Source organism: Acyrthosiphon pisum, chromosome A1 (assembly GCF_005508785.2).
Source record: "Acyrthosiphon pisum isolate AL4f chromosome A1, pea_aphid_22Mar2018_4r6ur, whole genome shotgun sequence".
NCBI classification, from domain to species: Eukaryota; Metazoa; Arthropoda; class Insecta; order Hemiptera; family Aphididae; genus Acyrthosiphon; species Acyrthosiphon pisum.
Window position 1 is genome coordinate 39,702,606 of NC_042494.1, and position 14,577 is coordinate 39,717,182.

The 14,577-nt window shown below is 29.8% G+C and overlaps 2 protein-coding genes across 2 annotated transcripts; both read right to left on the reverse strand.

Moving 5' to 3' along the window:
* Positions 1 to 3,881: 3,881 nt before the first annotated feature.
* LOC107883012 lies at positions 3,882 to 4,406 on the reverse strand. Its single transcript, XM_016802306.1, has one exon. The coding sequence runs from the start codon at positions 4,404 to 4,406 to the stop codon at positions 3,882 to 3,884; it is 525 nt and encodes a 174-aa protein (XP_016657795.1).
* Positions 4,407 to 5,438: 1,032 nt separating this feature from the next.
* On the reverse strand, positions 5,439 to 10,500 carry LOC103308580. The gene is made up of 6 exons (XM_008182223.1): positions 10,353 to 10,500; positions 7,685 to 7,980; positions 7,379 to 7,537; positions 6,655 to 7,310; positions 5,993 to 6,591; positions 5,439 to 5,917 (listed from the first exon to the last, which is right to left on the reverse strand). Exons 1-6 carry the CDS (start codon positions 10,498 to 10,500, stop codon positions 5,439 to 5,441), a joined length of 2,337 nt encoding a protein of 778 aa, XP_008180445.1.
* Between the last annotated feature and the right edge of the window lie 4,077 nt (positions 10,501 to 14,577).

Sequence of the window (14,577 nt, forward strand, 5' to 3'; positions counted from 1 at the left end):
AATAAGTTTAATAGATGAAATAAATAAAAATGCAGTTTATATAATCTATAATATAATGGATATCAAATCAGAGTATATTCAGTTTATTCAGTTATAATAGGTATTAGTATACAATATAGGCATTAAGCAATTTTAGCTTTGTTTTTCTACTAAGCTTACGTGGGTCGCGAAAAATGTGGGCCTAAAAAAGTGGGTCGCGAGTCCAAAAAGGTCGAAGACCACTGCTTTAAACAATAACCTGAAAAAATACCCGAGTCCCGAATTCGAATACTGTTGTCACTTGTCTGTCATATTAAAATTTATAGTCGATTAGGTATACAATAATAAATATTAAATTCAATAATTCTTTCTAAATTAACTAGGTAATTACCCCTATGTCCCGAAAGTGGAGAAGAAAGACTGGGTTTTGACAATCTGGCCTCTGGGTAAAGATAATTATAATTTAATATTATATTAGTCATTATATTAGTGTATACAGTTGAGTTAATTTTGAGGATTTCATGTTTCATGTTGCAACTTGCAATACGGGTAAATTTTTTTCGTGTTTCGTGTTAAACACCGGGTAACATTTTTTGCGGGTTTCGGGTTTCGTGTTAAAAACCGGGTACAATTTTTTGCGGGTTTCGGGTTTCGTGTTAAGACCCGAGTAAAATTTTTTGCGGGTAACCCGGGTTTTACGACCCGGGTTCAAACCCGTTTTGAGTTTTGACTCCCTGGTTTGAAGCTTATAAGATAACTATTATTGAATAATATTATAATATAAATAATATACCTAATCATATAATAAAATATGCAAAATATTTTAAACATGTTTTTAGAGTTTTTATGAGCACTAGAAAATAATACTCCACTCTACCAGACTACTGTTAAAATTAGGAGCAGAGCCGTAGGTAATAGTTTGAATTTAATTTAAAGATTTTAAGAAGGATGCAAATATCCAAAGAAGTGACTTAATTATACATCATAATATTTTATAATAGATGTCTACTCGATAAAAAATATTGCAAATGTAATGTATAATTACAGGCTCTAATTTATTATGCCAACTCGATTAAAAAAAAACTTTTTATTATTCAATGTTTTTGTAAATACTAATTTCAATTAAAAAAAAAAATAACATTTTAATTCTTAATTTTCAAGACATTTTGCATTTAACAGTATGAATACTCAGGCCTTCATAGGACAGGAAGCGCGCTCTGGTGCCTATAGAACTGTGGTAATATTTTCAATCAAGAGTGTATACGTATAAGCAATTTCTTCATTTAATAGTTTATTATATACCTACATATACAATACTCGAAGTAATATATGAGAAATTAGTGCAAAATAACGTTTTTATTAAAAAAAATGGTATTTTGTTACTTTACCGGACACCAATTTTTTTTTAGCTTTATGTAGTTAACTATACTGGGAACGATGGTGAAGTCAGAATTTGGCAGTCGGACTTAGTTTCGAAGTTATAGCTTAATGAAGTTCGCTATTGCACGATTTTTGCGCATTCGCGCGTCACTAGTTTACTGCACCTATAATGAGGTACCTACGAATATTAATTTTTTTTCGCTCTTACCTGAAAACTCGATAGCAATTAATCTATTATTATAATAATTGTAGTATAGGTTTAGAAAAAAGTCGCGGCCAAACGAATGTGCGGTTGGTGGCTCCGCCTACTTTTTCCAGCGGCTAATAAGAACGCATAATTTTAGGTAACGTTCACACATGAATAGCGAGCGATTTTCAAATTTGTTTTGAATAAAACTATTTTTTTCTAGCATATTACTACGTGAACGTAGGCTTCCTTTGTGCTAAAGGTTCCATTGTATTTTATCATTATTCTACTTTGTTTTCAAATATCCCACCAACAGCTGTTACTCACTACTGTGAGTATACTTCAGTAGTTGGTGGCCGCGACTACAGTGCCTTAGTACATAAGGTTCATTAGTCATGTCGCCATAATATAATATTTATCAATCGGAATATAATATTATGTCAATATAAACGAGAACGATTTATCAGTTAGATATACCGACGAACGGAGCCGACAGGCGTAAGGAGCTTCTATAGAGCGTTGAGCGTATGGGTAAAAAAATTAGAATTCGAAACTGCCTTACCATATAACTTCAAAACGAAGTCTGCCTATCTAATTTTGATTGCACCGTCGTTCTTATCTCATTGAAGTGTATAGGTTTCAAAAAAAAAAATTAATATTCGTAATAGTTGCAGTAAACTATAGTGATGAGCGAATGCGCAAAAATCGTAAAATAGCGAACTTCATTGAGCCATAACTTCGAAACTAAGTCTGACCGCCAAATTCTGACTTCACCATCGTTTTCACTTCTCAGTATAGTTAACTACATAAGTCTAAAAAAAAAAAAATTGCAAAAAAAAAGGGTGTCCGGTAAAGTAACAAAGTTCCGTTACTATTAAATAATGTGCCATATAATTATAATTATTAGTAGAGTCCGGAATAGGATGAGAGTTTGAAATGTCTACGGTTCATATCACACCGAATTCAACTGACTTAACCATCATGATGTTAATACAACTTTCTATTCAATAAATTAAATCCAATTATACTAAAATTAAATGTTTACATATTATCATGTTATTACTTTTTTTTTTATAACTTATTGACACTTTTTTTTTTTTGATTTTTCTGCTAAGCGTATTAAAATCATTGACACAGTACAACTAGAGCGTTAAAATATCTCCCGTAAATAATATCTTCGTTGAAAACATCTTACTATAAATTATTATAATAATTTTTAACATATTTATATAGTTAACGGGGGAACGGAAAAAAAGTCCCTCACGGTTTACAAGTGGGTCACCGTAATGGATGGTGTTAAATTTGTATATTCAATGATATAATATCATTGTATAAGAAAAACGATTCTGAGCGAAAACGGTCAGTCAGCCTATGATATTATTATATTATTAGGTAATAGGTATATTTGATGATATTATTTTGAATAAAGTAATTTATATAAGTATTTACCTATTTATGTGGAACATTGTTTTAAATTTTCAATCCTTAGCTATAAAAAGTTGACGCTGGTCCTTTTATAGGCCACAGAGTAACCTCGTTGAACGCGCTCATAGGACTTTGGCCGAGTACTTAGGACATTATGTAGACAAGAATTTAAATAATTGGGATCATTTACTGCCTTTGCATTTTTTGTATATAATTCAACAATACATTCATCTACTAACTTACAGCAATACGCATTAGTTAACGGACGTTAAACAATTTATTTACGATAGACTTATAAAAAAAACTATTGAAAGCCGATACGGTGATGCGTACTGTTCGGCATTCGATCGACAACTAACTAGTAAAGATAATAATTAATAATGATGATAATAATAATGTTGATAATAATACTAATGATAATAATAATAATGATAATAATATTATACATATTGTATGGAATTTATCTTACATTCGCCCCCCCCCCCCCAAAAAAAAATTAACATGAAATAAATATTTTTTTTTTTAACAAAACAAGAAATAAATTATGTATAGGTACTGGTATAATGTTATTATATGACCACAGAGAATTAAAAAAAATATTGGTTTAATTTAAATAAACAAAACATTGGACATATAGTAAATAATCAACAATTACAAATGTTTAACAATCTTAGTTTAAAATTTAAATCATAATTATTAAGCCAAAATGGTACTTTTTTTAATTCTGTTGGATTGTCTGACTGATGGACTTGAATTGATTGTTATAGCCTCGTCTTCTACTTGTGTATGTGGTTCTTCTTCTAACTGTTGATATGATATGGTTCTTCTAAATTGGGTCGGTTATAATATGGCTTGAGAGATTGTATATGTACTACCTTCTCATATTTTATGGTAGTTGAGTTAGGTTTTATTATACGATAATACATACTGTACCAACTGGTTTGACAATTGTATACAGACCTTTATATTTAGGTGATAACTTGTTGTCTGAAGTTTGGTCCCATTCATACAATACCAAGTCACCTGTTTTGAACATAAATGGTTGTCTGCGTTTATCAAAAGGTTTTTTGTTATCAACATGAGTTTGTTTTATATTATCTACTGCAATTGGTCTAGCTTCATTCAGTTCATTTAATTTCTCTAAACGTGATATGTCCTGTGTAACTGTGCCAAGTTGAATTTCTCCAATAGATATGCGTGGTTGAAAACCGTGTAGTAAAAAGAAAGGAGAGAATTGAGTAGAACTTTGTTTTGCAGTATTAATTGACAGTATGAGATTTGGTAAACGCTGATCCCAATCATCTGTAAATTCTAAATTTGCAAATTTTGATAGAACAGCTAACATTGTTGCATTTGCTCGTTCAATTAATCCATTCGCTTGTGGCGTATACGGTGGTGTAAAAGAATGTGTTATGCCATACTTGCTAAGAAACATATTTAATTTCTGATTAGAAAATGGTGTGCATTATCTGAGATATAAGTCAATGGTGGTCCACAATGATAAATTTAATTTTTTCAATAGTGTAAATTATATCCTCTGTTGTAGAGGTGCAAGTTGGTTTAGCCAATAAGTATTTTGTGGCATGACAAATATGTGCTGGTATGTAACAATTACCAGCTTTAGTTACAGGTAAAGATAGGTGATCTGAAGAAACAATTTCAAATGGAGTGGTTGGTATTGGTTGCTGACCAAGCATACCATATGCAAGAGTAGTCCATCCATTGATCTGTTGACATGTCTCACAACCCTTGATGTACAATCTAGTGTCTTGGCGCATTGTGCTCCACCAGTATCTCGTACGTATTTTGACTAGCGTTTTAAAAACATCAAAGTGTCCTGAGTCATCATGGCAAAGTTTGAGTACAGATTGCCTGACTAAAAATGGAATCACAATTTTAAGTTGTTCACGGCCATGTTCTTTTTGAATAAAAACAAGAATTTCGTTTTCATACCTATAAATTTCTCTGTATTTTTTATATTGATTGTTTGGTCTTGTCTGGATAGCTTCCTTGCTATTTGTTTGCAAAATGGGTCCGTATTTTGTGATTTTATCATATGGCTGTTTGGTACTGTGAAAACTGCTAAACAAACTTTGTTTATGTTATCTTTAATCGGATATCGAGATAAATGATCTGCAATTTTATTAAGCCATCCCGCTCGAAATACTGGTTCCATATCAAATGCAGCTAGATCTACTACGTATCGTGCAAACTTCCTGTTTAATTTAGCTGTATTTAGAATGTAAACAGTGGAATAGTGGTTGGTTATCAATTTAAATTGTTTGCCTATTAAATAGAGTAGAAATTTTTCAGTAATTGACCAATGAACTGCTGTGACTTCTAGTTCGTTACTGTGATATCTTTTCTCAGCGTCTTTTAAAGATCGAATTGCATATTCAATAACTCGCAATTCACCATCTTGAATTTGAGTTAAGCAAGCGCCTAATCCTTCATACGAAGCGTCAGTTTAAACTGATGTAGGTGCGTCAGGTTCAAAATGTGCTAAAATCGGAGCAGTTATCAGTGCAGTCTTCAGTTTAACGAAAGCTTGAAGTTCCTTTTCATTTAAAGATATTACAGTATTTTTGATTTTATGATCGGTTTTGAAGTGCTTCGTTTTCAACTTGTCCGTAAGAGGTTTGGCAATTTGTGCAAAATTTTTGATGTATCTTCTTAAGGTGTTTGCAAATTCGAGAAAACGGCAAAGTTCATTTAAAAACTTGAGTGTTTGGTAACGGCTTACAGCTTGAGTACGATTTGGGTCAGGTCTATCACCTCTAGAATCTATAATTCTGCCAAGAATTTTCAATTCAGGCACTGCAAATTCACATTTTTTTCTAGTAAACTTAAGATTATATTTTCGTGTTGCTTCAAAAAGAGAATGAATTAACTGAATATGTTCTTCAAAAGTATCATGTGCGGTTGCTAGATCATCGTAGTATTTAGCTAGACCGTTATCAAACAAATTACTGTAGGCGATTGATATAGCTCAAGCTAAAATAGCTGGTGCGTTAGTTAAACCAAAAAGAACACGACAAAACTCAATGTGATGTTCGGGCGTGACAGAAGCAGTTTTTAAAATGTCTTCTTCTCTCACCTTGAAATGGTTAAAGGCGTGTTTAACATCGGCAAGTGATTTGTATTTTTTTCCTGCTATTTTGTGTATCATATCGTCCATTTTGTTTATCGGAAATGGGTCTTTGATTGTAAATGGGTTTATTGTGCGAGAATAATCAACAATAAATCTTATTGGAGTAGACTCATGATGTGGCTGTTCAATAACAAATGCTGGAGCACCATATGGAGATGTAGAATTTCTGCATACACCACTTTTAATCCATTTTTCTACTTGTTTGCGCATAAACTGCTTGTCAATTTCAGATGCTTTATATGGCTTACACTTAATTGGATTATCATTAGTCAAATTGATTTCTGTATGAAAATCTGGAAATTCGCCAATTTCATTTTCTGAAGTAGAAAAAATATCATTGTACCCGAGCAACATTTTTTCTATAACTTGTTTTTCTTCACTTGACAAAAAATCATTAGTAACAATATCAGATTTAGATTTACTATTAACCAAAGTTAGTGATTTTGAAATGAGAGGTTTGTTATCATATCTGTATTGAATTACATAACCAATAAATTACTTATTACTGTTATTAGATTTTACACAACCGAACTCTTGAGATGTAGATGGAGTGTTTATGCAAATCACTCCATTAAGTTCTATAGTGATAGTAGCATGTACAGCAGCTTGCCAATCGCGTCCTAATATCATAGCAATAGGAAGTGATTCACATAAACCTACTTTAGGCATAGTGTAGTCTATTTTCCCAACCTGTATCCTCAATGTGATCCAGCTAGATGGAGTACAATCTCCCTCAGGTGTTGCGTATGGACCGTCTTGCCATTCGTGTATTACAGCATCTTTAGGTACAAAACATTTTCTTAATAAAGTAACACATGACCCGTTATCCGGCAAAGCATCTATCGTGATTGATCCATTAATGATTACTGGTATTTGAGAAATATTGATAAAATCTGTGGCGATAAAATTGATACTTCTACTGTTTGCTGAGTCTTGTTTTTTCTTTTCTGTCTGATGTTTAGATTTAGTTAACTTTATGTTATTAGCACTGAATTTATTTGAATCTTTCTTCTTAGAAACGCTATTAGTGGAATGACATTCATAACTAATATGTCCCATGGATTTGCATTTAAAATAAAATTGATCTTCTTTTTTGTCTATTGATGGGTGTAACGATGAATTTGTTTTCTCTTTACGGGATTCTTCTCCCTTAAGTGTACCATGTGTACAGCATTGGCTGCTGTACCACTTAATTTTCGGAGAGTGTCTAATGGAGTTGCATGACTTATAAGTTCTTTCACCGAGTTACACATTACCGTTGCAAGTGGAACTGACCAAATATTGTCAGTGATTCCTTCTAATATGAGAGAGACACGGCTCAACTGCTGCATTTTGAAAGGTGCTTTTTTAATTATGGTATCTTTGTCAAATATGTACTCAACGATCAATTCGTCTTTTCGAAGAATACGTTTTCCCTGAAATTTAATAAAATTAGAAAAAGTCATTTAACTTTTAAATAGTTTAATTAATTTTTCTTTCCATTCAGTCCGCAAATTAATTTGTCGACCAGAAACTTAGTTCCAATTCAGTGCTGAACTTCGAATTCTTGAAACAGCGTTGACCAGTGTTAGGGACTCCAACCAATGAGCGTGACTTGAAATGCGTTCGACTTCTCCAATCTTCAACATTTTCGTGCTTTTTCCGTAGTACTGTGATATTGCACTAGCTGTATCATTAGTAGATATTCTTTGCACTTGACTATTTATATTACTGACACATATATTTTCAGAAATAAGTTTTTGTGTAGCTACCAGTTGTGATAATAAATCCATTGGAAAATGAGATTTATCATCAGTATTTATTCTTGCATTTTTTAACAAATCAACTTCTCGTTGCAAATCTTCTATTTTCTTCAAATCTTGTATTGTTTATCTCTTGAAGCAATTAAGGCTTCTTGCAGATTATCAGCTATAAAATGTAATTGGTAAAGTGGTAACCACGGTAGTCCATGGTGGTAACGACGGGATAATAGCAGCTGTCAGGAAATTGATAAGAGAGTTTGAAGCATTGCCAACGTTTGATAACAAAATGTTTGTAACGGTTTTGTTATTTTATTGTTGTTCAAAAACGAATAACTGTAGATCACGGACTATGATTAACAGGACTGGAAACGAACAATAGAGCACTGTATAATGAAAAGATCCACATCTGTTACGGAAAGTCAACGAGCGATTGTAGCGCCATCTATAGCTTCCTCACTGTTCTATTACTATATTATATAGTGAATACATTTTAGTTACTCAATTTTGTCGCCACGATCGCCACGATCGCTCGTTAACTATCCGTAACAGATCTTGATCAAATGATAAAGGTTCGTTTCCAGTCCTGTATATCTAAGTCCGTGCTGTAGATACATGAACATTTTACTGAATTTTTATATTTTCATTTTCTATACACCATAAAATGTTGAAAATATTTTGACTCTTTTTGAGCTGTTTACGGACATTGTCAGTTTTCAATTTCTTTTGTTTTTTTTTCTATAAATATCAGTAAAATTTTATTATAAAAAAGGGTAAAAAAGTGTGAAAATTTAATGCAAGGCTCCTGATAAATTGTTACAATAGCAGTAGAAAAAATATTAAAAATATATAGGCACAATTTTTTTTTTCATAAGGATTTAAAGTTGAAATTTTGACAAAATTTATTAAATTTAAAATTAATTAATATTATTTTGTAGTCAAACATTTATAAAATGTTCAAATTTTATAGCTAAGGATTGAAAATTTAAAACAAGGTTCCATGAAAATAGGTTTTTTTATAAATTACTTTATTCACAATAATATCATCAAATATTCTTGGTAATATCATAGGCTTACTGACCGTCTTCGCTCAGAATCGTTTTTCTCATACAATGATACTATATCATTGAATTCAAATTTAACACCATCCATTACAGTGACCCACTTGTAACCTACCGTACGACAGAGCGACACTCACTTGCCCACCTTTACGTTGGCACCCAACCAGATATACCATTCAAATGTGATAATAGTCCCTCCAGCATTGAAAAAAGGTTAATTTTTCTAATATCAAAAACGTGATGAAACATCATCAGGTATACCTCCATACCACAGGCCATTGACTTATTGGAAAATCATAAATTGACTATTGTGGGAACTATCAGGAAAAATAAACATGAAATTCCAAAATGCTTTCTAGATACAAAGAAAAGAGAGGTAAATTCAATTAGGTATATTCGGCTTTGGGAAAAATAATATTTTATTATCCTACGTTCCACGTAAAAACAAAAATGTTATGATATATCTATAATGCACGAAAAAGGTTTCATTGATGAAAGTTAAGATTACCTATATATTACGAGAATACAAATAAAGTAATCCCTCGGAAGACTTTTTTTGAAATAATTGGGGAAAGAACTAACCAAAAATCACATGACTAGACGATTACAAATTCCGACTAAATCATTTAGACTTCGTCAAAATATTATGAAATTGACTGGATATAAGTCAAATGAGGAAACAGCAAGTGATGTAGTTATAAGCTGTACAAAATGACAAATGTTACTTCAATCCATCAAGAAAAATTCTATTCACAAAAGTAAAATAATCCATTTTTTATAAGTTTTTCTATTTTTACAATATATTGTATAAATTGTTAGTCAAAAATATGTTTTGCACGCCAGTTGTTCAAATAAAGCATGCCAAAGCTAAATATGCAAAGAACACACCTTCCATATTTGCACATCGTGTACAAATAAAGAAGATTCAGAAATATTGATATGGACAATTCATATTCAGAATAAAATTTTATACTTAAGTCATTATTATAACTTAAAAGCATTCATTATTTTCCACATATTTTAAATTTGATTATTTATTTTTAAGACAATTTTTTGTCAGTTAATAATATTCAATACATTTATACTTGTATATCATTAAACAACTTTATTTTTATCAAAAATACTATTTATATTAATATGTGAGCGAAATCGCTCACACGTCAACAATAGTGTTATACGCACCTTCAACGGGCTAGGATAACACAATTAGGGTGGCCTAATTATCACCAACATTTTTCTTGAGTGGCTAAAATGTACTTCCACCTTCTCATTCAACAAGTCACTAATTGAATTTATAAGTATGTTTATACTGTTTTTAATATAATTTTCAATTATGGATGCTCCGATGAAGCTATTTTTCATTCGAATTTGAGATTATTAAGAAACATATATACTACAATATATATACTCTAAACGGAATGAGATCGTACCCCGGCAGCGATCAGTTTTCGTTGTATGCAGTGGGTGGCGGTCAGACATATGATCAGACGCCGTCTCCACTACGGCGACGCGTTGGGCTCTGCCACGGAACAAAGCCACGCCCATGCGCACAACTTGGCCGCCGGGGTACGATCTCATTTCGAATAGAGTATAGGGTCCTAAGTCTTTCAATTTTAAATATAATATTATAATAACAAAAGTACAATAGGTATTAAATGTATATTGTATAGGTATACATTATCATAGCATTATTTGTTATAGTTGATTACGGTAGGTAATCGACGTTTGTATTTTATATTTATGGATTATAATTTATAAAATACAGGTATCTACCTAGTACCTACTAGTCATAGCTAACTGAGAAATATATTGAAATACAATGTGACCCTTTTACCGGTTGAGTATGACAGTTGAAGTAGGTTCATAACCAATTTAAAGTATTCTTTATTATTATTTATTAAACATTATAATTTTTATTAATTTGTATAATAATTATATAAAATAAGTTATTATGTATATATTGTCATGGGCGCAATTTCAACTTTTGGCTTGGGGGGCTAAATGTAATAAAGGCAAGCAGACTATTGCAATATAGCATATTAAAATTGTATATCCTAGGTTTTTTTGGTGGGGGGAGGGGCTTAGCCCCCCCCCCCAATTTGCGCCTATGAAAATAACTACATAGGTACCCAACAAGATAATCGTATAACTCCTTACGTCTTTATGATGGGGTGTTTACTTTTAGATGTTCGATGACTTATTTATCGATATTGCATACATTGAGTTAATAACCCATCTAAACTTATTTGTAGATATTTTGTAAATTAAATAAAACATTTATGTAATATTTTTTATGAGCGATTGAAGTAAATAGAATATAAACATACTAATATATGTACTGATATGCTATGGCTATTATAATTCCTAATTTATTTTGAATATTTTAAAGTATTTTTTTTCCTATGATAAACAGGGCCCCACATTAATTTCTTGCCTACGGCACTGTATCTATCCATGCATTGAATTTAATGTTTTTTTATTTTTATTTTTATTTTTTTTTAAATAGTATAATATTTACAAACTATACAACAGACAAGGTATAATAAGTAAGTGTGGTGACATAAAATAACATTAATAAGACGTTATAAATAACACATTATTTACCCAGGCATTAGAAAAAAAACAGGTTATGACTGCCGACAACAAATGGAAAATAATATTATTCTCATGTATGATAAACAAATAATTATTTTTTATTTTGTGCTGAGGAATAGGTATAGAATAGGAGTAGATCGCTATTATAAAAGAAATCAAGCAGTATTATTTTCTTTCATTTGTTGTTCAACGTTCACATTATTTTTATTATTTTTTTATATTACCTACATGAAAATGATTTTTTTAAAGAATAATTTAAAAACGTTTACAATTTTAAGCGTAGCAATTTGGGTTATGCCAGTTACTTCAAATAGAGATGGTCTAATAGGTATGAAATAATTTATTGATATATTACGATTATATTCATGTTATAATTTTTTATTGTGTTGATATTTAGCATCAGTGATTTGCAAATTTGTATAGAATTAATGCATAAACTAACACTAAAATCAAATATTATTATAATATTATAACCTTAGAAAAAAACAAAATGTATGTAATTTATTACATTTTAAATGTACTAAATATTATGATGTAGGTAGTAAAATAATTGTTATATCTAAAGATTTTTTAAAAATTGGATATATTTTTGATTTAAGAGAAAACATTACATTGTCAGTATATTAAATTTGTATAAATTAATTTTAGTATATTCAGCTGAAGTATATTAATATACTAATTCTATAATTCATATAATTTATTTGATATATTGCAGAAATATTATTTTGGTTTAGTCAAGCCACAATGAATTAATATTATCATTAATATATATTTATTTATTTTCTATTTATACTTAGAACATTATTTATAATATAATTGTTTAAAATTGAATGATGTTCCTAGCTATACAAAACAGTTGGACCGATGGTTACATTTTCTATGGTCTATTATTGTGTGAAAATTATTATATCGTAATTTTGAGGTAGTAAGTAGATAAGATAGTCTAATAAAAATGTATTGTTTTATTTTTAGATATATGTAATGGTAATATTATTATAAATTAATTAGAAATATTATTCTATATAAATATTATACAATTTTAAAAACAAATAGTAGGTACCTAACTTAAAATATCTATGATATTCCACGTCATAATTAAAACAATTAAAAGGTTGATGTATTATGTTGTGTATTCTAAAATTATATTTGAGATTAGTGACCATTATCGCAATTCACGAAAACAATAATTTTCTAATCTTTTTTTGATTGGCGTTTATTTACATTATAAAGTTGAATTATCGTATTCATAAATTATTATATAGCTATAACAAGTACGAATCTTGAAACGTTTGTATATAAATGTTATATGTATTTAAAAATAATATAAATAATTTTTACTACAATTTTGTAAAAGTAGGTGGTATAAAAGCACATAATATGTACTAAGTACACAGTACATTGTACTTATTACATTTAAAAATTTTAAAACATTTAATTAGTTATAACTTATAAGCATCTACTATAAAAAAATCTTTTTTTTTTGGAAATGATTTTCGAGAATAAGTCTTTGAAGGCTTGTCCTTGAAGGTTGAATAAATTTACAAAACTGGAAAATAGTAATTATCGAGATATCTTAAAATAATGTTTAAAAAATTCGTTAGTTAACAAATTATCAAGGCAGGGCAAGTTAATGATTTTTTTTTAACTCAAATACAGTAAGAAAAAGTTAAAAGTGAATTTAATGTTTGGTTAACTCAGTTAAGGGGGCTGGTCGGCTGGAGCGTGGTTCATTTTCGGTCGAAAACATAGCTCACGACTTCAATCACTACGATCAATATAATGTTCCGATATTAATTTTGAAAGCAAATTTGAATTCGTCACTAAATTATCTATGCTTTGAAAATTTCATTTTTCTGATTTTTATTTTTTTTTACTTAGAAATTTACTAACAAAAAGAGTAAAAATAGAACATATTCATAATTCAAATTTAAATACATTGATATAGAATATGAAAAATGTACGACAATTAAAGCATTGTAAATTTAGAGAAGAATTCAAATCTGCTTTCAAAATTAAAATTGGAACATCCTATTGAGCGTAGTGATTGAAGTCAGAGGTAGTATTTTTTGAAAAAAAATGTTTGTCATTTTATAAAGCAATATATGGTGACATGTGCATGCGTGTAGGTAAAATTACAGACGTACACCCCGGTCACTATGATGCCCCTATAAAACGTGATCAGTACTACGAATTACGCATACTAATGTTTAATACTAATACTAATACTTTAAACAATTCACAATAATTCATATTTTTGGGCATGTAAACGAAATAGACTGAAATAGTGAAAGGTAATACAATTTAAAACAAAATAAATTAACATATCTTACTTCTTAAAATGAAAAATAAATTCGATAATTTCACGTTACTACGTTAGATAGTTCAACATTTTATTTGATAGGCACCTATATATGTTCATATCTAAGTTAAGGGGGCTGGAGCGTAATCAATTCTAAGGAGTAAAAACTAGGCATTTTATATTTCTGTTTATCTGGGTCTTGTGTATGTGTTGAAAGTAAATGAACATTAGTAGCGTAATTCGTTAATGTAAGCTATCAGTCTTTAATACAATATTTAATGGCCCATGATCGTATAATTATAAATAAGTAAATAATTAAAATAATCAATTGTTTATGGCGTTAATGCTACTTTATCATAGTTGTATATAATTTTATATGGATCATTTTAAAATTTAATAGAGATTGTAATGCAAGTAGCTCCTAACAAAGGTAAGTTAAATGTAACTAACATAATATATAATATTATGTAAATCGTATAGTCATTACATTCTTTTTTATGAAGTAAATATAAGATATAATTATGATCATTAATTTTATCAACTTAACGGTAAATATAAGCATTGAACTTATACATGATACTTGGATTTTATTTGGACATAACAAAGAAAAATATTTATAAATGTATTTATTATTTTTTTTTACACGTTATTAAATGACACCAATAAATTGCATGGATGATAGAATGTATGCTGTTTTGTTGTTCTGGGTTTTCAAAAAATTCTCATATGTACATTTTTAACACGATTCACGAATGACGTCA

Bases quoted from the DNA above. Each gene is read 5' to 3' on its own strand.
- LOC107883012 (XM_016802306.1), bottom strand. From the start codon at position 4,406: ATGTTTCTTAGCAAGTATGGCATAACACATTCTTTTACACCACCGTAT.
- LOC103308580 (XM_008182223.1), bottom strand. From the start codon at position 10,500: ATGAGATCGTACCCCGGCGGCCAAGTTGTGCGCATGGGCGTGGCTTTG. The intron at 7,538-7,684 runs GTCAACGCTGTT...ATTAAATTTCAG, and splicing joins GGTTGGAGTCCCTAACACTG to GGAAAACGTATTCTTCGAAA. The intron at 6,592-6,654 runs GTTCGGTTGTGT...AATTCAATACAG, and splicing joins ACTCCATCTACATCTCAAGA to ATATGATAACAAACCTCTCA.